Here is a 26,247-nt window from a genome sequence, read left to right on the forward strand (position 1 = left end):
GGAAATTGAGGTGAATCTTATAGGTAGACAATTAATACAGGTTTAAAACAGCATGAAGCTCTGTCATTTCTTTATTTTAATTTGTAAGTATGAGAATTTTGTAATTATTTTCATTCTGAATGTAATTTAGAATGTTATGTATATGGATATTCACAATTCTGTTTTTTTAAGTTACTAAAGTTACTTAAGTTACTGGCGATGTATTTTAAAAACAAGAGTTTTAAAAACTGATAAATAGAATAAATTATATGTCAAATTTTCCAACAATTGCCACAGATAAGAAATTTAAAGCTACAGTATGTGAACTAAACATATTCAATAATGAATGTTCCTATATTTTTTTCCCCATTTTTTACATTATTGGGGAACTTTAATATTAAAAACTAACTCAAATTACAATCAGTTCTACTATAATATGATAGTTGTATTCCTGATTAACACCAAATTTATGGAAAACTTGTGTTATACTGTAATAATAATTAATTCTGTCAGAATTAAGGGGTAAGGGGAAAATGTCAATAAAGCACCAGCATGGTTGTATTGTCTTCTAGTTTTATATATTACTGTTTTATGTTATTTTATCAAAATAGTGTTTTATTGAAAGTATCATTCATGCATTGAGTAAAGCAATGGGACAATTGAAAAAAATCACATGAGAAGTATTCTTCAAACTTTCTTGCAAAGTCATTTAAGAAAGTTAGCAAAGGAAGAGGGAAAGAGGAGAGAAAGCAATGAAAATAGAGGAGCGTTTTACTTTTTAATCATTTTAAGTGAAAAGATTTTTTTAATTCAAAATAATTAAACAAAGAAATTGTTCCAACTTGTTTCAGTTTCAGTACTCTTTTGTGCATTATAAATTTAATTGTTGACTAAATCTGACAAGCATAAAATGGGGATTGTTTATATGAAGAAACAATAATGCATCACATATTAATTATTTGGTAAAGTTAGCTAGTGTAGGTGCTTAGAGACAGTACCATTGTAGATTACTATAGTCACAGCAAAATCCATTTTTTAAATACGTGGTTAGGAGCTTGCATGGAAAGCCTGCAAAATGCTTGCAGCTTTGTAGTTTAATATGGTATTAAAAGTTTATTTTTTTCTCATGAAAAATAACAAACATTTTCAGTATTGTGAGACATTGATCACAATCTTTTATAAGTTGTGAAGAATTTTAATGTAATCAAATGCAGTAGTTAGATTTGAGAAAGGTCTGCCCCTTTCTAATGATAAGTGAATACTTTTATATATAAAATGAATAATGGATCATGAATAAACTCCTTTATTCTGGAAATGTCTTAAAAGGAGTCTCCATAGTGATGTTTTAGACCCTAGGCGAGACGGCAATTCCTGAAAAGGGGCCATGGACAGGGTTCAAGAAAGAGACATGGGGTTTATTGGTTCTCACAGTGAAGTAGGGAAGTTCATGCAGACGTGTGTGGATAATCTGTAGGCAAACATATCCAAGGAAGTTCAAAGGGAAGTCAGGAAGCAGTCCATAAGTCCATTGCCAGGAGATCCATCAGGAGACACAGACAAACAGGAACACAGATGAGACGAGATGAGATTCCAGGAAATTCCTTTCCAAACCCTGAGCTCAGTGGGTCGAGGAGTGTAAATAGGCCTGTGCCCTCAGGTCACGGATGTGGGGCGACCTGGTACTAGGCAGGCCATCGAGCTACCATGTACCAAAGCTGAGCCCCAGACAGGAAGGGGTACCTTTAAATAGGAAAACTAAAACAAGGCACACAAGGAAATAATGCCAGTAATGATTAAAAGGACTAACACGAGGAGGTTGGAGCGCCCCCTGGAGGAGAGGATGGTGACCGTAACACCTTGGTAGATAATTGGTATATCGGCTTGAACTGGTTTCAAAGAAATTCACGTTCAGAGATGGACTAAGCGTTTTTTCTCAAAACAATTGTGCTTAAACAGAGGCTTAGCTGTATAAAATACACTAGATCTCTGTGCACCAAATTATTAAATATTAAAATTCCAGGTAATTATTGAGAAATAGATTTTTTTCCTTAGGACTGCCAATCTGTGTTCTAATTGCCAGCATTTACACACTCGGCTGCCTCTTATTTTCCATTCTTCTTGAAAATTGTCTTATTGACCTTCGAAGTCCAAAACACTGTAAAAATAACTTTTCAAATGTTGGTTATTTTTAATATTTTAAATATAAAAATGAAAATATGAAATATTTCAAATTATGACCTTATTAAGAATTATGGTCAAATGCAAAGACCATGGAACAACATCTACTTTTTAAATTAAATGTGAGCTATTGTTGGTGCTGTGGTTACTTCGGAAATGTTTTAACACTTATTGTTACACTTATTGTAATTACATTTCCCATGATCAGCTGGGACAAAGATCATATCAAACCATCATATATATATATAGTATTTTAGCATTATTCAATCTTCTACTGAAGACAAGGAATTTTTAACCTGCATAAATACTTTTAAATGTTTCAGGAATAAATACTATACAGTATATATATATGCATTCAAAAAGAATGTCTGTTTGAAAATATGCTGCTTACTAGTAAGAATTAAGAATCAGGGCTCTAATCATTGCTACAAGCTTCTTGTGAGTAGAATAATGATCTAAATCATACGTTAACTAATTCTCAATTAATAAGTTCATATCATTTCTTATCAAAGAGGAAGCATGGTTGTGAATAGTGCTGCTTCACAGCTTCACATTTCTTATTTTTTAGTTTCTTTGCAACTGCTTGATAACATCTTGTGCCATCATTTCATCTTGACTACTATCTTCTGTGTCTGAAGCTGTAATACAGCCACACATGTTTTCTAATATTATACTGTACACATTTGTCATTATTGTAATAAGTAAATATAGACATTCTCTGGTCTATTCAAAAACATTTAACAGTCCAGTTCAGATCTGTGACTGTTAAATGTGGTCTGCTGGTTGACTGTTTTTGCTCTGCACCTATCTGAGGAAAGTATCTGTCATTAAGCATCTGATTTACATCAATTTCACTAGTGTTTACTGGTCTTTTTGGCAGTTGCGCAAATATGGCTGAAATACTAACTATACTAAAATGAAGGACAGATAGATGTAAATTGGCAGGAACAGTAACTTATTATTTTCATGTTTCCTAAAAACACTTTCTTTCTGTCCTTATATTTATCTTCAGTTATCTATCTCGATGAAGTTCATCAAGCCCAGTTTTCTCACCTCTTTCTTGTTTCTTTGAAAAGATGAGGCATCTGATTTTAATTAAATCTAACTCATAACTAAACTAATCTAACTCTAAGAAAGAGTTATTGCTAGGTCTGAAATCTACGAATCCAGTTATGGAGATTAAAGTCACTTATTTATGATGCACTGTATTTGGTACTTATGCTTTGTGCAGGGTTTCACCACTAGCATTAGCAACAGTCACTGGCATAACTTTAGAGCCATGGCTTCATTAACCTGCTAAAGTGATTTGATGATGATGCAATGATAAGGTGTCTTATATTTACAAGAGCCAATTCAAAGGAAGGCTTTTCTCAATTCAGTCCTTGGGGCAAACTATTCTGCAGACTACAGTGGCCTACAAATCTACAAAGATTTGTTATTTGACTCTTACCAGAAGCTACTTGACATCTTTTGTTGCCTCCATGGGAGATCCTATAAATATGGTTTTGCCCTGTACACTCAATACTCTTGATAGAAACAGGCACCACATTCACCTTTTATGCCTAAATAATCTTGGAATCACAGATCATCGACTGGAACTGAAATGTTTATATACATTTACTTCATATTGTGGGTATTTAATTCTAACGCAATACTCTAACCTACAGTATATATAGCCTTGAGATTTATTCATATACTTGACAAAACAAAATACATTATATATGTTCATGTTATGTAATGGTTTTTGTTCCTTTTTCAATGGAGGGATGAATTAATCTGGTAGCATTGTATATACAACTAGATTTTATATTTACAGTAAATATATATATATAAATAGTGAGAAATTATTCAGAAGTGAGACGGCCTCAATAGGGCTAAAGGAATATACCATCTTCAAGGTACCTGTCTCTCTTTTGAAGAGACAGCACATATACAGAACCATCTCCAGTGATCCTCTGAACAGGTATTATAAGCATCTCAATTAGCTCAGAGGAGTAGGTAATTTCGTGCAGAGCATTTTCTGACAGCTCATTTTCCTCATGTGGAATCTTACTCCCTCTGAAGTTATGCTGCAGCTTTCCCCCAGTAAGCAAGCAGCCATCTTTGGCCTAAGGCCACACCACAGGTCCTACGTTTTTAGCCAAGATGATAGCTTCATAGCCACCTTACAGTACTTCACATGCATTTCCTCAAGTGTAAGTGCAGTAACACTGAATTTTGCATTTTTTCTGAACGTAGATTATCCAGACTGGAAGTTGTCTGTTGACCTATTCACCCTAGTACTTGACAACCTTATTAAGAAAGCATCTATTGTATGTTTGTCATTCCTCTACACTTTCAGTAAACTTTAACACTAATCAAAACATCATATATTTTTATAGGACTACAGAGAAACGAAACATAAAATTATGGTACCTATCTCATCAATTCCTTTCTGTCTTTTAGCTGCAATAAAATGGTCCGTCTTTGGTCATCAGACAGGTAAGAATAGGCTTCATTTCACAAACACATAAAAATATAAAAATATATAAATATTTTTTCATCAGAAAAATGACAGCAAATGTTCAAAATACAGTGTTATGATTCTACCATTTTAAAAAAGATAATATATGTAGAACTGGGATAACTGAACATCTGAAGATAAAAACACCTGTCAACAATAGGGCATTTTCGTTTTAAGAAAATTTAATCTACATTTCCTACAGAATATCTACAATCTACATAATAGTTATTTGGAACTGAGTGCCACCTATGGATATCTCAGTCATATCCAGCCCATCGTGTTCTTTTGGTAGTTAAATAGCTAAATGAATGTAAACATCTGTCCAATTACTACTTTAAAGGCTTCAGAGTTTGGGCTTGAACCACATGCTGAGCAACCAGTTGTACAGTAGTTATTCTTTTTTGTACAAGTATGTGTGTTTCCTATTCTCTGTCCTAAATAAATTCACAATTAGATTCCATTTCTGATCCATTTCTCTATTGAAGTCTGAATTAGGCCACTGGGCTAACATTGTTTAAACCCCTTCAGGTTTGATATACTCCTTTCAAGTCTTGGTCTCCTTTATTCTACACTAAAGAAATGTATCTTCTTTAACCTACCTGTTTATTAATATCCAAACAAACTACAAATCATTCCTGTTATGCAGCTCTGAATTCTTAAGGTCACAAATAATTGTTACAAATAAACTGAACACAATATCCTAAATGAAGATCATTACAGAGTTGGTGAGATTAGTCCAAATCCTAGCTCTGAGGCCTGGAGAGATACAGAGATGTCCAACAAGACCTGAATTTGAGGATATGAGGGTAACAAGCTTTCAAGATCACCATAAGGAAAGTGAAAGATTAGGGATGTGATACAGGAATTACATACTGGATGGTGGAGTTTAGATATTCCTGCCTAAACAACATGAAAATTGGGAAACCTGGCACAGGGCACTTAATCATTGCACAGAATGATAAGCCCATCAATGACTGGACCTCGTGCCAAGCTCCAGAGGAAAAGGAGGGAAAAAGGAAGAAGAAAAGGGAGAGCCACTCAGGTCTAAAACCATGCTCTGTCCAGTAGGCATGAGAGAGAGAAGAGGTGTGACCTCCGGGCCGGGTAGGAAACTCGTTTCGGGGTAGTCTGTATGGAGGGAATTGGAATCCCTGGCACCTTCTGGATCAGGCTGACAGAGACATCTGCTAAGGATGGGTCTTTGCTTCAAAAGGGTCTCCCTTTACTCCTGGAATCCCCCAGACACCAAAGTCCTAGTCAGAGCACCCAGACAGAGTCCAGGGAACGGAATCTCAGAAAAAGGAATGGTCCACTGGGACCCTGGAACGTGGCCTGGGAAAAGAAAAAGGAAAAGAACAGATAGAGAATGGTGTAAGGCAGCCTGGGAGTGCAGAAAGAAGATAATTTAAGACGAGCCCTGAGGTGCTGGATAAAGGAGGCTGCCCCCAATAGATGCCAAGAAAATGACAAAGATGAGGGCAGCTGAACTGAGGGTCAGCATCCAGGATGGATCGATAGCATGGGAGACGGGTTGCTTCAGCATAAGGATGAAGGCAGGTGAAAGAGAGCTCTGGGTCCTGGGGGGCATAGGCTGCCCTAAAGCAGAGACAGGTAAGTGGCTAAGAAGAGCACATTTGGAGAAGAGTCCAGGATTTCAAGACAGAGACTGGAACCAGAACAGTGGTGTAGTGTGAAGATAACTGCAGTGCCATGCAAATGCTGGGGGAGCAGAGCTGTTGGGGACACAGAACTGGAGGGCAGGACTGGAATAGCAGCGAATGGTAAAGACTGGAGCAGCAGCACTGTGGAACAAACACTGGAGATGCAGCACAGTCTGCACTGGTGGTGCAGACTGCATGGACAGTGCAAGCTGCTTCAGCAGTGTGGATTGAGGGCAGTCAAGTGCTAGACAACAGATGTTGTCGGAGGCAAAGAGTAGGAAGGGGTCTAGAATTGTAGGTTGAACTGATGAAAAGTGGAGTTGTGAGTGAAGGCAGTACTGCCACAGAGTGAAGTGGAGAGATGCCTGTAATGATCTAGAAGAAGTGCAGTGTATACAGATCCAGCCATTCAGAATACATGCCAAATAATGCGACAGATTGGAGTGTACACACCACACTGTGCTTTTTAAAAAACATTTTCTTGTGGGACTGCACTATTTTGTAAAAGGTGGGGCATTGAATGGCTTGCGGAAGAATTTGGGCTGTTGCCAGAAAAAGCCTAGTTTGGAATCCTGGTCAATGGTGAGCCTCTTGGGACAATTTCATTCCAATAACTGTTTAAACTTTTATTAATTTATACTGTATGTTATAATATGTTAAATATTACAATAATTTAGAAGAGAAAGTAGGGCTATTTTACAAAAAAAATCAGTTGGATATACAACAATAGTTTATTATTATAGCTTGTTGTGAATGCAATGTGATTCTTTCAGGTATACATCCACATTAAAATGATCTTTGTCTTAATACATATTTCAGCAAAAAGTAACCAAGGAAATAATTTAAATTTTGATTAAAAATACATTTCACACATACTGTTTTGTAGAGGCTTTAAAACCATATGGTATAATAATGTATATACTGTATATTTATACAGTATACCTATCACAATGCAGTTTATTAATGTGTTCGCTACTATTTCAGTATATCTGTGGATATGAAATCATCTGATTCGTGTAGGCTCTCATAATAGCTCTATTTGATTCATGTGGCCGATGTTTTAAAACTACTTTACATGCTTTTACATTTACAACCCTACTGCATGTTGTGAAAAAGCACTTCAACGATCACATTATTAGGTGATAAACAGGAGAAATACAGGTGTATTTGCCGTTGTATTAACAATTACAACAGTTATTAAGTTATTAACCCTATTGTATTTTACACCTGCATGTAAGATTACAGTGTGCCAGCAGTGTTTTGCTTTGATTATATCATGAATTAGTCCCTTAGGCATGCAGTTGTAACCCACATGAAGTCATGGGATACAGTTTTGCGATGTATTGCTGTAATACGCTGGTTACTTTGGTTTACAGCAGTGCCACACTTTATTACTGTTGCAAATCATAGGGAGAACATGGGGTATAGGGTATAAATAGGGGGACAAGCACACCGAATCTTCAGTACTGAGTCACTGAAGAGCGGTCCGTGCTGGAGTGCAAGAGCAGCCAGCAACTCTTCCTGGCCAAAGTGGAGGTTCCGCCAGTAGAATGTGAGCCGACTGTTAGGAGGGGAAGAACAAAAAGTGTCTGACCACCTGAAGTTTTCTTTCTTTTTGCATGAAATATTCAATAACGAGAAAGCTGCAGCTTCCATAAAGTGTCTCACACAGTGAATAGGTCTACCCAAAAATAGGTGTACATAATTTTGTTTATTGTGTACGTTTCCTTTCATTAATTGTTAGGTTCTTTACACTTTATGATTTATGTCAATATATACTCGACCGTGTATATGTATACTGAAGTGCGCTTCAGTCTAGAAGAAATTTCTGAGAATTGTCTTCTGACCCAAGATTAAGTATACCCTGGTAAATATGGTATCTTAAAAGCGGTGAATGCCGAAGTGAAATTAGCGAATGTGCAGAGATCGTTTGAATTGCTAGACACAGTTGAGTGAATCTGACAATGAGATTGAGAATTGTCAGATTGTCTGTTGTGTCAGTTTGAGGAGTCAGTGACTCCATTGTTGTTAGAACATGAAAGGTCTTAAAGTACTGCTGGCCTCAGTTGGAAAGTTGTTCAGTTAGGGGACTATGTTTCCACAACTGACAGTGAGGTCTCATCGAGCCTCAGTAACACTAAATTACTGCAGATAAAGGTTCTCTAGCAGTGTCTAAAGGTTTTTATAGCAATTGCAATGGTTTTTATTCTTATTATTTTCAATATTTTTATGATTTTTTTTTATTATAGGTGTGAAATTTCATTCCAGGTCCAGTCTTCACAAAAAATGATGTAGAATTTTTTTTCTAATCGATCAATTTGTCCCAGATTTTTATCCAAGCTAGTAGTCACCTAGAACAAGGTTTTCAAATCATTCCCAGGCCTTTGACAGGCATATAGTTGAAAAATCCGACCTCTGAAGACCAAAAAAACATTTTTGCCTGCTGTTTTTTAGTTTTTTTTTCATATGTTTGTCTGCTGAGTGGACACATTTAGAAATATAAGAAATTTGACTGTTCACACTCAAAGCCAAGGGGGTTAGCATCAATTTTAGACCTGCATCAGGCTCCTGCTATGTTCTGCTGCAGAGATATAACAAATGTTTTAGGGGGAGGACCTTCCAGGCAGACATTGGCTAAACGTGTCCCTGGGAGTAAGAGGTTTTAATGATTCAAGTCTTTCTGAAAGCCAGCAGCGGTGAATAGTTCCCCCCTGCTCTAACTGTCTTAATGTCTCTTAATATCACCCTGCAACTCACAACTGGCAGTCCAATGAAGCTAAGCAGATGTGAGCCTGGTCAGTACCTGGATGGGAGACATTCTGAGAAAAACTAAGGTTGCAGCTGGTAGAGGTGTTAGTGGGGCCAGCAGGGGGTGCTCAAGCCGCAGTCTGTGTGGGTCCTAATGCCCAAATATAGTGATGGGGACACTATACTGTAAAAAGCTGCCGTCCTTTGTATGAGACATAAAACCGAGGACTCTCTGTGGTCATTAAAAATTCCCAGGCTGTTTCTTGGAAAGAGTAGGGGTGTAACCCTGGCGTCCTGGCCACATTTCCCATTGGCCCTTATTAATCATGGCCTCCTACAAATCCCCATCTATGAATTGGCTTAATTACTCTGCTCTCCTCCCCACTGATAGCTGATGTGTGGTGAGCACTATGGCTACCGTCGCATCATCCAGGTTGATGCTGCACATTGTTGGTGGTGGAGGGGAGTCCACAAGCACTTTTGAGTGGAATGTCCAGAAATGTGCTACATACGTGTAAGCAATTAATTAACCTGCCTATTTCTTTGGTGCAAGAAATAGAGGTATTTTCTTTAAGTTGTATTTCCATATATACAGCAGGTATATTGAAATCTGGATAGATCATGCCTGCTCTGTGAAGACTTTGAATTACCCGTTCATGATAGGTAAGAGCAAACTAGTATACTACTGTGTTCTCCAAACAAAATAGCGAATAGAAACACACCGTGTTGCCAGCAAAGAAAACACTTTTGATTTCCAGGGCCAATAGACAACATCACAAATAAAAAAACAATGAACAACAACAACAAATGAAAAAATGTTGTTTTGCACTGGCAAGACAATATGTTGCCACATGAGCAGCACCCCCAGAAGAGCCTATATCTATCATATATCTGTATCTAATCAAAAAATAGCACACAAAAAGTATTCACAGTATCCAAAATTTGCTTTACTCAGTTACTATGGATCCTAGTTACCAAAAAGAGCAATCCAGAATTGCTATTCTCCCAAACAGCTCCATTTGGTGACTTGGCATGATTCCTCCCACCACAGAGAAGAAAATGATGAAGCTGTGTAATCCTTCTGTATCACCAAAGTGTTGCCTCCAATCTTGACTGTCCCAAGGAATGTAGTCCCTTATGCTCTGGCCCTTTGAGTCCAGTACAGTAGGTGGCAGGAAGATGATGCCTGATAAGATAAGATCATTTATTATCCATATACAATACAATTTCTTGAATTAGGAATTTGTCTTTTCACATACCCCAACTTGCTCTCCATGAGACACTGAGACACAGAGAGGGAGAGGAAAGCCTGGGGTCAGAGTGCAGGGTCAGCCATTTATACAGCACCCCTGGAGCAGTTGGGGTTAAGGGTCTTGCTCACAGAGTAGGGATTCCAGCCGTGAGATTTCAACCAACAACCTTCCAGCCACTGGCTCAGATTCTTAGCTGCAGTGTCACCACTCCTCCCATTTGCTCCTCAAATTTTTGTGCATCCTTAATGTTCAATTATGTCCAAGGTCCAGTTAAGCCTGGTTAAGCAAAATCACTTGTCACCACTTGTTATCTTAGGATGTTAGTTGGTGTCTGTGCAACCAGAGAGTGATTAAATCTTTCTTAATTTCCAACTCTCCTACCATTTCAATTACTGCATTATCTTGGAGGCCTTGATTAAAAGGTGACTGTAGACATGAGAATGAAAAAAAAAAGGAACACACCCAATCCTGACAATTACACTGGTCATTGCAAGCACGCTGAAAGTCAGCCTTCTAACTGCTGGTCTAGTTTTGAAACTACTAACTGGAGTATGTTTAAAAATGCTTCTAAGGATTTTAATGTGATACGGAGTTGGTGATGTCCTAACTTAAATATTTTGTGAATATTGTGTGAAGTTAATATTCCTACCAGAATGATCTGGTTATACCCAAATCAAAAACCTTAGATAATGGCATTTCACAACATAAAAAAGACAGAGTGCTGAGTTACTCGGGAGATACCTGGAAAGGCCTTCAGAAATCAGAAAGCTGGTCTAGACAGTACTTCACCTTAAATCCTCAAACCTTTTTTAGATCAATTAACTCCCTGCATTCACAGAGATTATCAACCTCCCACTGTCCCTGCCTATTGGTCCTCTGGTTTAAATGTATGCTAACCTGTCCATCAAGAGGACACAAGGGTGGAGTTTAGAGAGCTACACCAAAAGGACAATTCTCTAGTCTCGTATTGATCATTGTGGTATACCTGGTCTCTGTGTTGTTACACAGCCTGTGCAATTGTAGGCCTATTGTTTTTAAAGCTGCTAATAGGAACATACCTGGGAGAAACTAAAATAGTTTGCTATTTTGTCTAGTGTTTCTTCCTTTTGTAAACCTTAGACAAGCCGTCTTGCAAACAGGGAGTGCATATGTCAAGTGCATTCACACACTGTGCTTTTTATTTAATGTGTTCAGAAATAAAACAAAAGAATCAGTTAGAAAATAAATAATTGATATTGATAAGTAGATGTTTTTATTATCTGCTGATCACTGTCTGTATTACAGGATCTAGGTATAAAACTAAGCTGACTGCCGACCCTCCATGGACAGTGGTGTTCCCAGGAGAGACAGTCACCCTCAACTGTCATACTAGTGGACCTGGTGGCTGGAAATATTCCTGGGCCTTAGAAAAACAGGGGACAACAGTGCCACTCAAGGACTCCAATGGAGAAGACGGTTCCCAGTACATCCTTAGCTCTGTGTCAGAGTCTGATGGGGGAAAATACTGGTGTCAAGCTGGGAGAGGAAATGAACAAAGTGACAGTGACTCTCACACTCTGGCAGTATCTAGTAAGTTTTATTTTTTTTAAAAAAGCATTACACAGAGTTACTGTATTATGTATATAGGAAGTGTATATTTTTTTGTAAATTATACATTTCTTCTATTTGTTTCAGATGTCAAGGCCAGTGCTGTAGTGACCATAGACTACCCCGATTCAGTGGTTTTCTCAGGAGAGTCAGTCACTCTCAGCTGTGTGGTGAAGGGGGCGTCAGGTGGCTGGAGATATTCCTGGGCTAGAAACACAAAGGGGAGACTAGAGAACCTCTTTCGATCAAGTGCTGAAGATCAGCAATATTACACCCTCAGTCCTGTAACAGTGTCTGATAGTGGACAGTACATGTGTCAAGCTGAACGGGGAAGCAAACCAATAATTCAGACATATCCTGGGTTTCATATTTTGGAAGTGTCAGGTGAGTAACAGACAAAATGAGTGCTTAATCAATGTACCTGATACAAATACTCATGTTAATTATAACATTTGTCAGTGAAACAGTGTTTGTGCTATCTTTAAATTGAAATCTAACAAAAATAGAAAAACAACAGCAAAGAAAACCCATTATGGAAAGAAATATCTATAAAATAATCTGAAAAAAAATCTGTGAATTTGTTCAAAGATTCATCTTCTGTCTGGTAAGTGAAATAGTTATTGAATAATTGGTCAGTGTATTTAAGTAATTAATTTCTGCACATGTACTTAATCACAAATGGAATGTTTTTTCATCCATCATTCATGTGTTATTAATAAATCAATAAACTTTGAGAGAGAAAGTCAATCCTGATTGCCTTTTAATCCCGATTGACTTTCTAGCAGTCAAATTTATAAATGTTAAATGAAACATTCCACAAGTCCACAAGTGAATGTTTTTTTTTGTGTTATAGAAAAACAAGAATGTTAATCATGACCACATAAGGTAGCTTCTTTGCCACCTGGCACAATATGTTTTGAGAGTACTGACCATGTAATAATTTAGAAAACTATATTTACTTTAAATTGACAAAAAACAAAGATTATGATTTACAAAGAATTGCAATTACTGTATGTGTTAAACACAACCAAGTCTTATCCACCTGTTTCTGTCAGTGAAGGACACTGTCATGATAAAGTACAGTATGTCACCTGAAAGGAGAAAGTTGAAGGCATTCTTATACTATGAAAATGCCTCTCCATATATAAAATATCCAGTCAGATTCTGTCCTTCAAGAAGAAGGCCCAAATTGCTGGATGTCTGGTTTGAAAAGATGGCGTTCTCTCAAAGTGAAACACATTCATTATCCAGAGCTAAAGAAAATTCCTTTTTGCAGGATTTCCTAAAAGTGATCGGCATTGAACCAAGATCTAGTAATCATAATAATAACAGCAATACCCCTATAATATTTAAAAATCTGGGAAATTGAACTGGCTTTTGCAAAAATTGTGTTCTTGAGTAAAGCTTCTATGTTAAGTTTTCCTTCCATATAGAATGCAATCACCACCTTTTTGCTTTAGTTCAATCAATATCATCAAGGTGTCACTTTAGACCTGTTATTTCAGCAATTAATTGGTAGTCACCATAGGAACTGTAATTAGACAAATAGAAAATAAATCATTTTTGTTTACTGTTGCAAATAAATAAATTGATCTGCAAACACAAAGGCTGTATTAAAATTGATAGTCAATTCATTGACAATTGACAGTTCTTACTGGGGTCTGCCTTTAGGATGATGTGAAGTGAAAGAAGTGGCAGGTGAAGAAGTGTAAGACTGCCTTCAAGTGGCAGTGAAGGAAGGATTAAAAGTGATAAGATGGAGTAGGTCCAGGTGCAAGCACTATCACAGGGCATTTCCTGTACATGCTCATGTGTATTGGCAAAGTTGGTGTTAGTTTCAAAACATCATATACTGTATTTATTTGTTGTAGGATAATGCATGTAAGTGAATTATGGATTTATAGTTCAAGATATAGTCCTGATGACTGGTGTGAAAATACTAATTAAATGATTTTTTTAATGTGCTGTTAGTAGTAGGACATAATTAACAAAATAGTAGTCTGTTTCTAAAACTAGGTAAGATTATCAAAAGTATTTTGGTGATTTTAAATCTTTATTATAAAATTCCTAAATCTGTCTTAATTTATTTGTAAGTGTAAGGAAATAGTAGCGAGGACCCTATGCAAAAAACTCGAATGTAATACCAAAGGTGTAGTCAATAGGAGCCACTACTGAACTAAAATTTCGAATAAATCTCTGTTGTAACAGACAAATAAGTTCTGGATCCCGAGATGAAGTTAAACAGATGAGTTTTTTTTGCATGCAAGGAACAATAAAACTGAAGTATTGTTCACACAAGGAACAATAACACCAAAGTATATAGCCCTTTTCTGCCACTTCTGACGTAGATCATTATTATGGTAATGGGGGAAGGTCATGGTGTTCGGCCAGTTCACAGACTTTGGTCACTCTTAATGGTCCGTGTTAGGTTTCCTTTCCTGGAGGGTTTCCTAGCTGGCATCTGGAATCCTCATCAGTTATCCCCCTTTCCTGCCATAACTCTAGCCTGTTACTTAGAAGTCCAGTCCTCATGCAGAAAGGAATCAGTTAACCCCTTCTGTCACGACAACCAGGCAGTCAAGAACAAAGCGTAAGCGAGCTAATCAGACCCAGCAGCAGGTGATTATTAACAAACGCCGCCGCACGAGTTAAACCACCTGTGCACACTCATTGCGGTGCGCACTGCTATTTAAACCATCTTCACCTGCTTCCCACTGCTCGGTATTGAGTCTACTCCTTGAGAGCTCTACCTGGCGTTTTTCCCCGTACCTCGTTTATTCTGGTTTTTGGATTCCCCTTCTGCCTTTTCGACTTTGCACCTCGCCTCTCGACTCGGACTGTCTGCTACCGGTGTACTTCCTGGATTACGACTTGCCTTTCGCCTTTTGACTACGACCTTGCCTCTCGTTCTGGTTTGTTCGCCTGCCTCATCTATCACCCGTGCCTGCGTCTGCACAGGATCCGTGTATCTTCTCACCAGGGATTCCTAACAGAATACCGAGCCTAAAGATGGATCCCGCGGACGCACAAGCTTTTGGCTCACTTTTTAATCGCCATTCCCAAGCTCTCACCCAGCTTCAATCTTCGCTTCACATTCTCTCCAATCACGTCGCTAGCCTTCCGCCCTCCCCTGTCCCTTCGCCTCCAGCACAGACCACTGCTCCAATCCCTGTAACCCCGCCCACCTCTCCCGTAGCCTCACCGTTTGTTCTCCCGGAAAGATATGACGGCAACACCGCGGGCTGTAGGGGTTTTATTGCGCAATGCTCCTTGACTTTCCAGTTGCATCCTGAGTTTTTTTTTTCTCCCCGGGAGCAGATCGGTTTCGCCTTTTCCTTGCTCACTGGCAAGGCTCTGGACTGGGCAGCTGTGTTGCTTGCTAGGGGAGACTTTCAGTTTGCTGATTTCCAGCTTTTTGCTGACCAGCTCCAGGCACGTTTTTCTCCAGTCAACCCGGACCTGACTCATCTCCGGCTCGCCTCGCTTCGTCAGGGTGATGGATCTCTGAATGATTATGTGGCTGACTTCCAAGCCCTCGCCACGGAGTCTGACTGGAACCCTGAAGCCCTGATTTGCCTTTTTTGTAAGGGTCTCTCTGAAGATCTAAAGGATCACCTGGTGCTCTCGCCACTTCGCAACCGCTCTCTCGAATCGGCAATCGCTCAGGTGGTTGAACTGGACACCCGCATTCGGCTGCGGAGAGCAGAGAGTCATGATGGAAGCAGTCCTGGCCGTCCTGAAAGTACTACCCCCACGGTGCCCACTCGGCATCATGCACCCCTTTCCTCGGAAGAAAAGGAAAGGCGCCGTCGGGAGGGACTGTGTCTCTATTGCTCTGCACCTGATCACCTTCTCTCTGCTTGTCCCTTGAGACCCCCTTATCCCTCTCGAACCCTTCCACAGCCTACTGTTAGAGTCAGTAGTGCTGTTTTTTCTCAAACCTCATCAGGCCCTTTATTCCCAGCTGAAATTTCTTGGGCTGACGCACAACTTCCCCTTTTGGTTTTTGTTGACTCAGGGGCAGCGGGGAACTTTATAGATGTCACTTTTGCTAAGAAGTGGGATATTCCCCTGGCTCCGGTCTCACCCCCAATCTGTATTCAAGCTCTGGATGGATCCCCGATTGCACCTGGACGGATTACATGGCAGACCGTCCCTCTCTCTCTATCAGTTGGTGCAACTCATGTTGAAGAAATCTCACTCCTTCTCCTGGACTCGCCTGCCTACCCGGTAATCCTGGGTCTTCCCTGGCTCAAGAAGCACGATCCCCACATCTCCTGGGACAAGAACGAGCTCATTGCCTGGAGCCACTCCTGTCATGTCAACTGTTGTCGTCAGCCGGTTAAGGTTGCTGCTGCAGTAACCTCTATGGAGGAGCACTCTACCATCCCGCCCCAATACAGGCATCTGAAACAAGCCTTTGATAAGCAGAAGGCTCTTTCGCTTCCACCTCACCGTACCTGTGACTGTGCTATAGAGTTGCTTCCGGGAACCCTTCCACCCAAAGGACGGATCTACCCTCTCACTCAGGCAGAGAACCAGGCTTTACAAGATTATATTAAGGAGGCTTTGGAGTCAGGATTCATTCGTCCCTCCTCTTCTCCAGCCTGTGCGGGCTTTTTCTTTATTGGGAAGAAGGACGGCTCCTTGCGACCGTGTATTGATTACAGAGGACTGAACTCCATTACGGTCAAACATCGTTACCCCCTGCCTTTAATTCCAGCCGCTTTGGAGTCCGTACGGGGAGCCTCCATCTTCTCGAAATTAGATCTACGGGGGGCTTACAACCTAATCAGGATACGGGAAGGGGACGAGTGGAAGACGGCCTTTATGACCACCCATGGACATTATGAATATCAGGTGATGCCTTTTGGTCTTGTTAATGCCCCGGCTGTCTTCCAGTCATTCATGAATGACATCTTTAGGGACATTATTGGGAATTTTGTTTTGGTTTACCTGGATGATATCCTCATCTTTTCTGCCAACCCTAGGGATCATGTCCACCACGTCCAGGAGGTCCTGACTAGACTCATTAACAACAAACTCTACGCCAAGCTTGAGAAGTGCGTTTTCCATGCTTCTAAAATTCACTTCCTGGGTTACATCATTTCCTCAGTTGGTGTAGAAATGGACTCTGCTAAGGTGGCGGCCATCAATGACTGGCCAGCCCCTCGTAACTTAAAGCAAATTCAACGTTTTCTAGGTTTTGCCAACTTTTATAGACGTTTCATCCGGAACTTTAGCTCCGTCGTGGCGCCTATCATCGCTCTAACCCGCAATCGACCAGGCTTGGGTAAATGGAACCCGGAGGCTAACCAGGCATTTTTACGCTTAAAACAACTCTTCAGTTCGGCACCTTTTCTACGACACCCGGATCCCTCTCAGCCATTCATAGTGGAGGTGGACGCCTCAGCCTATGGGGTTGGGGCGGTCCTCTCCCAGCGCCACGGGGATAAGCAGATTCCACATCCCTGTGCCTTCTTTTCGAGGAAACTCTCCCCTGCTGAGGTTAATTATGATGTTGGTAATCGTGAACTCTTGGCTATCAAGCTGGCCCTGGAGGAATGGAGACACTGGTTGGAGGGGGCTCATCACCCCTTTGTCATTATCACGGACCATAAGAACCTGGCCTACATTCAGTCGGCCAAACGCCTCAATTCCCGTCAGGCCCGTTGGTCTCTTTTCTTTTCTCGATTTAATTTTGTGATCACCTATACACCTGGCTCGAAGAATGGGAGGGCTGATGCTCTCTCTCGGCTCCATGATCCCCAGGATCTGGACTACACACCGGAACCAATCATTTCACCTAACAGAATCCTCGGGGCGATCCACTGCTCTATTGAAGATCAGATCAGACGTGCCCTCAAGGGAGCTATAGTTCCTGTGTGCTGCCCCCCGGATAAGCTTTTTGTACCGGACAACTTGCGTTCTGCTGTCCTGCAATGGGGGCATGACTCTCGGTTTGCAGGCCATCCCGGGTGCAGACGCACTCTGGACCTACTCACCAGAGATTTCTGGTGGCCTTCCATGCGATTAGATGTTGCAGAGTACGTCCGAGCTTGCCCGGTCTGTGCCAGGATCAAGACTCCGCGTGCCAAGAAGACCGGTCTCCTTCACCCTCTTCCGATCCCACACCGCCCTTGGTCCCACATAGCTGTGGACTTCATTACGGACCTTCCTAGCAGTCAAGGTCATACGGTAATCTTGGTGATATCTGATCGTTTTTCCAAGGCAGCCCATTTCGTCCCCCTCCCAGCATTGCCCACAGCCCAGGAAATGGCATCACTGTTTGTGCAACAGGTCGTTCGGATACATGGGTTGCCCAACGATGTGGTCTCAGACAGGGGACCTCAATTTGTCTCGGCCTTTTGGAAAGCGTTCTGCCAAGCTTTAGGGACCCATGTATCTCTGACTTCGGGTTATCATCCTGAGGCCAATGGTCAGGTGGAACGGACCAACCAAAGCCTCCTTACCTTTTTGAGAGCCTTCACCTCCAACTCGCAGGATGACTGGTCATCGCTACTTCCCTGGGCAGAATATGCCCATAATTCTCTTACCTCCTCCTCCACAGGTCTCTCTCCCTTCCTCTGCTCACTAGGTTATCAACCCACTCTCATTCCTGCCAACCCTCCGGACACGGCGGTGCCGTCGGTGCGTCAATATATTTCCAAGCTGCGCAGGACCTGGAGAATGGCGAGGACAGCTCTCACCAAGTCATCCCAGCGCCAGGCCAAATTCGCAAACCGACACCGCAGACCAGCCCCCCGTTTTCGCAGAGGCCAGTTTGTTTGGCTTTCAACAAGGAACCTACCTCTACACCTGCCTTCCAAGAAGCTCGGGCCTAGGTATATCGGCCCCTTCAGGATACTCTCCCGGATCACCCCAGTTACCTTCCGTCTTGCACTTCCCCCCACCCTTAAAATCCACCCGTCTTTCCACGTCTCCCTCCTGAAACCCTTCTACCGCTCACCTCTGTCGGCTCCCCAACGTCGCCCGCCACCCCCGCGTCGCATTCGGGGGCACCAGACATATACAGTCCACAAGATCCTCGACTCTAGATGGAACCGCGGTACCCTTCAGTATCTGGTTGACTGGGAGGGTTATGGCCCTGAAGAAAGATCCTGGGTTCCGGAGAGGGATATTTTGGACCCTGCGCTAATCGGAGACTTCCACAGGGACTATCCCGATCGGCCGTCTCGGGCGTCGGGAGCCGCCCGTGAAGGGGGGGGTACTGTCACGACAACCAGGCAGTCAAGAACAAAGCGTAAGCGAGCTAATCAGACCCAGCAGCAGGTGATTATTAACAAACGCCGCCGCACGAGTTAAACCACCTGTGCACACTCATTGCGGTGCGCACTGCTATTTAAACCATCTTCACCTGCTTCCCACTGCTCGGTATTGAGTCTACTCCTTGAGAGCTCTACCTGGCGTTTTTCCCCGTACCTCGTTTATTCTGGTTTTTGGATTCCCCTTCTGCCTTTTCGACTTTGCACCTCGCCTCTCGACTCGGACTGTCTGCTACCGGTGTACTTCCTGGATTACGACTTGCCTTTCGCCTTTTGACTACGACCTTGCCTCTCGTTCTGGTTTGTTCGCCTGCCTCATCTATCACCCGTGCCTGCGTCTGCACAGGATCCGTGTATCTTCTCACCAGGGATTCCTAACACCTTCTTCACATCTTGTACTTTTCTTCATCTCTTATAAAAGTTGGCAAACCCAGAAAACGTTGTACCTGTCTTAGGTTCTTCGTGGTTGGCCAATCCGTAAATGCGGAGATCTTGCTTTGGTCCATCGTGACCCCTTGCAGTAACAAGATAAAGCCCAGGAATGGGATCTTGGACACATGAAAAATGCATTTTTCCTTCTAAACATAGAGCTTGTGACGAATCAGACAAGACACAACCTCTCTTCCATGAGAGATATGTTCCTAAAGGTTAGTGGAAAAAATCAAGATATCGTCAAGATATATAAGGAAGCATTTCTGCATGAGATCCCGAAAAATATAAAGACTGCAGGTGCATTCGCAAGACCGAAAGGCATGACAAGATACTCATAATGCCCATGAGTTGTTAGAAAAGCAGTCTTCCAATCATCTCCCTCCCATATTCTAATTAGGTTGTATGCCCCCCTGGAGATCAAGCTTGGGAAAAATTGTTGCTCCCCGAACAGATTCTAAGGCTGAAGGAATGAGTGGGAGGGGATAGCGATTTTTGATTCCCCATGTGACAGAGGGTAAATTCTCCCCTTTGTGGGTAAAACACCCGGCAGGAGATCGATGGCACAATCACAAGACCTGTGGGGAGGCAGGGACAATGCTCTTTATTCGCTGAAGGCCTCAGATAGATCACATAACATGTAACAGTAACAGGAATGTCACAGGAGCTACCTGGGGAGAGTTTAATGGAACGGTGACAACAAGTCAAACACTGAGGACCCCAAGCTAACACCTCACCACTAGTGGAATCTGGAAATCTGAGGATCATGCTTTTGTAACCAGGGGAACCCCATGACCAGAGGGTGGTGTGGTGTTTCCAGGAGGTAGAGTTGTGTAGGTTCCTGATGAAGGGCTCAGACTTGTAAAGATAATGGTGAGGTCTGCCAGCTAATAACACCTGGGGAAATAGGGGATCCATCGAGGGTCTGCACACGAAGAGGAGGTTGAATGGGGAGTACGAGAATATTCCAGGAGCGAGCCAAGGAGAGGTCTAGGAAATTTCCGGCGGCCCCTGAATTAATGAAAGCGAGAAGGTTAAATTAACACGAGCCCCAGGAGATGAAAGGATGAACAGACAAGGCATTAGAAGAGGTATCGAAATGTTTACTGCGTCTCACCTGCGTACTGGGTTTAGACAGGGGGCACCGTGGACATTGTGAGGGACAGTCCAAACAGTAATGTCCTAGAAGACCACAGGAAAGACACCAATTCCCCCGTATGCACTTCTCCCTTCCCTGCAGAGTGAGGCGGGAGTGAGAGATCTCCACAGGTTCCGGGGGGAGGAGGTCGAGCTGAGAGGAGCGAGGGTGAGAAGTTGAGTAGGTGCAGGAAGGTTCTGTTTGTCTCCATGGTCCTCTACCACGAAGCCCGTCATCCAATCCGATCACCAAGGAAATCACTTCCGTGCAGGATTTTCCTTTTAGAGTCAAGAGAAACAGATTGTCTTTCATTTCTTCCAAGAGCCTGTGGCCGCTGCCTCTGCTGCTGCTGCTGCTGGGACTGGCACTGCTGCTGGCTGTGTTGATATATTCACTAGGTGAGCAGTGATCTGCTGGATTGATGCCTGGAGCTGAGTCAACACGTGGGAATGTTGTGAGGGAATGCCGCGAATCTCATCACCTTCTGCGGAGTCCATGTTAAAGGCTCAGTATTCAGTTAGGAAATAGTAGTGAGGACCCTATGCAGAAAACCTGAATGATATTCAAACGCATAGTCGAGAGAGCAATCCGAGGTCCAAAAGCCGTAGGTAAACAAGCCGGGCAAAAATACAAAACCAGAAGCAAAGCAGTTAGCCATGAGAAAGCCGAGAGTCAAAACCAGAGTGACCAGTAAAGTGCCAAAACCACAACCAGGAGATGTAACCAGGGTCAGGAAGCCAATAACCAAGTAGTAAGTCGCAGAGAAAGAGATAATAGCTCAAGTCAGGAAAACCCTAATACTGAGCACAAAAGAGTGTGTGAAGCAGCATTAAATAGGCTGTGGAAAATTGGCTAATTTGGAGCCGTGCTGGAATGCGAGGTGGAATGATGAGTCCTCCGAGGGCATATTGTAATAGTTAGTAGGGAACAGGAAGCTATTCTGGAGAGAGGTCAGGATAAAAGAGGAACATAAAGCATAAGGCAGAAAAATACACCAATATAAGACAGAATTAAATGAAAGAGTGACAGGTGACATAGTTCAGCTGTTTTCCCTTTGTTAGTGTGTCAGAATCAAAGAGACCATGAATGCCTTAAGTTATTAAAGATGTACAGTATGTGCAAATATTCATTAGTAAGTTATGCCAGTTCCATTGATTGCTTATTATTCTTCCCATATCTGTTTATTCAGAATATGTACAGGCATACTGCTAAATAAACAAAAACTACATAATCTAGTAGTTATTTGCATTTTGTGCAATATCTAATAAATTATTGGATCAGAGAAACATGGTTAGGGTATAGATCCCTTATAGGGAATGTTTCTTCAGTTGAGATTTGATTAATATTTTTTTACAAATGACAGGAATAAGTTAAGATGTGTAAATTATGAGCCATATTTGTCACATTTTTAGTTAAAATTACAGATTGATACAAACTACTAGTAGTATGAGTATGCTTTTTAATCATGTGCAATATGACATTGAGCTGTGTTAAAAAAAAACAACAACAAATTCTTTAGCTTCTTTCATGTCAAGGTATTTTGACAGAAACTTGTGAGCTATTCTGTGACTGAGTATAGGAATCAGCTTTTCACCAATTTATAAGGATACAGTAAATCTTTCCAATCCACTTCCAAAATTATTTTATGAGACATTAAGCTAATAAGCAGTTACTGGCACTGTATTAGAGTACTCTGCCAGCCTCCCACATCACCCACTGTTGGGCTGTTTATTTTTTAACAGATCTCTACCATGTTTGTAGTGTACCAGTATGTAATGTGTGGTGACTGTGATTTTCACCAAAACGTACTGTGGTACAAAACTTGTTTTATTACATTTTCAGTGGGTTTTGGCTCCATTGCTCACCCATTGACTGTCCTGGTGTACAACGAAGCTACTGTCTGGGATATGGTGCAACCAAAAGCTTTATAAGTGGTTCCAGCTTTTCTGTGCTTTTCATTTTATTATGGAGTATCACATGGTCCACAGCCTGGGAGCAGCAGGACTGTAGACCCAGTTGATTGGAGCGCTTTGTAACATAACATAACATCATCACTTTATTAACCCTTTACATTGTATGGCGCCCCTGGAGCAGTTGGGATTAAGGGCCTTGCACAGGGGCCCAACAGAGTAGGATTCCTCCTGCGGCTGTGGGATTTAAACCGGCAACCTTCCAGCCACAGGCACAGATCCTTATCCACGGAGCCACTGCTCCGCCCAAGATTACTTCTTTGGTCACTGCTGTCTTGTGGTGTGCACAGTCTCCCAAAATATGCTGTTAACTAAGATAGCATGATACCAATCCGACTTTGAAAACAATCACTGGTCTCATGGCAACAGGGTTACAGGTCCTCACAGTGTATGCTTTTGTTATGTCATTGACTCCAATGATCACAGCTAGTAGAGCCTTAAAGCATCACAGTTTTAAATGCAGTGGTGATTACACTCAAACAACCTTGCTTTAAGTGTCTCCTTGGGACAAGTTCTCTAGTGGGAAGTTCTGATTACAGAACCTCCCAACAGAGGTTTATAGGAGGAGAATCTCCTGTGCTGAAGTATATGTAGAACCATACATTTCATCCTCATATTCAGACGATATGTGAAACCAATACAAAAGACAAATTGAATTTTATGATATATATGTATATATTATAATAGATTTAAATTCAAAGGATGTTATGTTAAAATTTTACTTTCAACATTTAAAATACAATACAGTAATGAGAAAAATTGTATGAATTGATTAACATTAATTGCTCCTAAAAAGTGTGAACTGATCTTATCTACAAGAATAACAATAGATAAACACAGTCTGATTGAACAAATAACACACACAATTGTACTTTTTCATATCTAAATTTGTATATACTGTTTTAACATTCACTGTCTATGCTGGAAGACATTCGTGAACCTTCATATTTAGTATCAGCTGGAATCTCCTTTAGCAGCAGTGACCTTAACCTAAAATTTCCAGTAGCTGCTGATCAGTCCTTCACATTGGTCTGTTGGTATTTTGGCCAATTCATCTTTACAGAACTGTTTCTGTTCATTTATATTATTTGGATGTCTTACATGAATGGCTTGCTTCAGATCATGCCACAGCATTTCAGTTAGGTTAATGTCAGGGCTCTGTCTTTCACTTCCAAAATGTGATATTTCCTCTGTTTAAGCCATTCTATTGTAGATTTACTCCTCGTTTTTGGATCTGTCATGCTGCATGACCTACCTTCTTCAGCTTAAGATCAACGACGAATACCTTGACATTCTCCTGTACAATTTGGAATTCATTGTTCACTGATTTGATTGCAAGCCATCCAGCCCTGAGATGGAAAAGCAGCCCCAAACAATGACGCTGCCTCCAACATGCTTTACGTTTGAGATGAGGTTTTCCTGTTGGTATCGTGTTTTGTTTCCTCCAAACATAATGTTATGTATTTATGCCAAAAAGTTCCACTTTTGTTCTGGACTCATTAACATTAGCCAGTGCAAGAAATACTTACAGATCCTTAGGTCTGAGCCTTAGGTTACCCTAAGGTTCTTTGTCACCTCCTTGAGCACTGTAGCTCACCTTTGCAATGATTTTTGCTTTTGACCACTCCTTGGGAGCTTAGCAATGGTACTGATTTTGTGGATGTGGATTGATGAGAATTTGTTTCTAACCCTTTCCAGGATTATAGGCATCTACACTTATTTTGGAGTCCTCTGAAACCTCTTTCAATCACGGCATGATTCACCGACAAATCTGTCTTATAAAGAGAGACTCTGTTGCTAATCAAACTTGATAGGTTATTTAATGGTCAGGGCACCTCAAGCACCCACCTGAAAGTCATCTAATTGATTACTGTAGGTGTCCAAGACTCCAATTACCCCCTTTAATAGAGGTCATTATCTTAAAGGTTCACATACTATACTTTTTCCAGTATGGACAGCACATTTAAACAATGTGTTTAATATAGACAAGAAAAAATACAAATGTTCATGTGTTATTTGTTTAATCAGATAATGTAATTAATAATGTTTAACTATTATGACAGAGATGAAGATCATATCACACTTAAGCAGCAATTAATGCAAGAATACAGATGATTCCAAAGGGTTCACAAACTTTTTCTTACAACTGTACATTACTTTGAATTAGAATATAATTGTGGTCAACAGGTTACAAGAAAGTTGATTCTGTTCTGGAAACAGTTTATATATGTGCAACTAGATACATTTCTGAGATCAAGACATTGGGGGGGGGGGGGGGGGAATTACAATATAAAAGTATTCATTATCCACAAAGGAATTGATGAAGTCTTCAGAATTAACTGAGGACCCAATAATTCAAATAGAAACTATATGGAAAAATGAGAACAGTAGGCATTTCAAAAAGGTGTGGGGAGTATAGAACAAGGTGCCAGGTCATGTTGTTTAAAACAGACACCTGTGGTTTTCATCAAGAAATAAAACAATCTAGTTGACATGAATGGTCCGTTTTTGTTTTTAACTGTTCTTGTGCTCATACTGTACATAACTCTATACAGGTTTTGACTTTTATATTGGTCCTTTCAAATTTTATTTTGTTTTTATTTATTTAATTTCTTCATGGTTGCAGATCCTCCTAAATCTGTGTTGACGCTGGAGCTTGAATGGATGGAGGTATTTATCACGGAAAGTGTGACTATGAGGTGTGACATTCCATTGGGCTCGAAGTGGATCTATGAATGGTACAGAGATGGACAGGAGATTCTTGTAGACAGAGCCAGTTCCAACAGCATCAATGGAAACAGATACACAATCCTCTCTACTGCTCAGTCAGACAGGGGGATCTATACCTGCAGAGGTCATCGCAGCAGAAAATCAGTTTACTCTGAAACTAGCAATGCTGTTACACTGCAGTTGACTTGTAAGTGTTTTTTTAACTTTGCTTCATTTTGTCTGTGATTCAGTTCACCTCAAGAAAGGGAGCGAATTATCATTTTCTTCATTTTGTTTTCTATGGCATTCTCCAGATTCAAAACTTTCTTTATGTTTTTCCATTACATTAAAAAATGAAGCAATAATTAATTTCTACAAGAAAAGCAGTTCAGAGAATGCATTTCTATACCCCAGTGTTCCCCTATTTTCAACCTGAAATAACTTGAAATGCCATAACATCTTTCTCAATTTTGTTCTTCATAAAAACATAATTATCAATTATAGGGTTGACATTGGTCACTTTGAATCAATTGCAATTAACTTGTGGGTTTATTACAGAACTGTGTGCTATGTAGAATGCTAGCTAGTACTGTACAATTTGGGGATCATGTCTAGAATCATGCTCAATTGCAATGAAAAAAAAACTGCAGGATAAAATTCTTCAGTTGATTGTTATTTAGTACGGTACTAAAGATTAACCAGTTTTGTTGTTCTACCATGCAGGAATTGCAGGTTACTCTGATCAACAGCAAGCTCCTTTTTGCTGTTATACAGTACCTATGTGTAATTTTTCTTATCATTGTTTT

The 26,247-nt window shown here is 40.9% G+C and overlaps 1 protein-coding gene across 1 annotated transcript; it reads left to right on the forward strand.

The window, feature by feature from the left end:
• On the forward strand, window positions 1-25,774 carry LOC102696695 (Fc receptor-like protein 5). The gene is made up of 5 exons (XM_015342061.2): window positions 1-83; window positions 4,603-4,638; window positions 11,607-11,891; window positions 11,997-12,293; window positions 25,359-25,774. The coding sequence occupies exons 1-5, from the start codon at window positions 53-55 to the stop codon at window positions 25,685-25,687; spliced, it is 978 nt and encodes a 325-aa protein (XP_015197547.2). The 5' UTR covers window positions 1-52; the 3' UTR covers window positions 25,688-25,774.
• Window positions 25,775-26,247: the final 473 nt, after the last annotated feature.

This window comes from Lepisosteus oculatus, chromosome 5 (assembly GCF_040954835.1).
Source record: "Lepisosteus oculatus isolate fLepOcu1 chromosome 5, fLepOcu1.hap2, whole genome shotgun sequence".
Taxonomy (NCBI): Eukaryota; Metazoa; Chordata; class Actinopteri; order Semionotiformes; family Lepisosteidae; genus Lepisosteus; species Lepisosteus oculatus.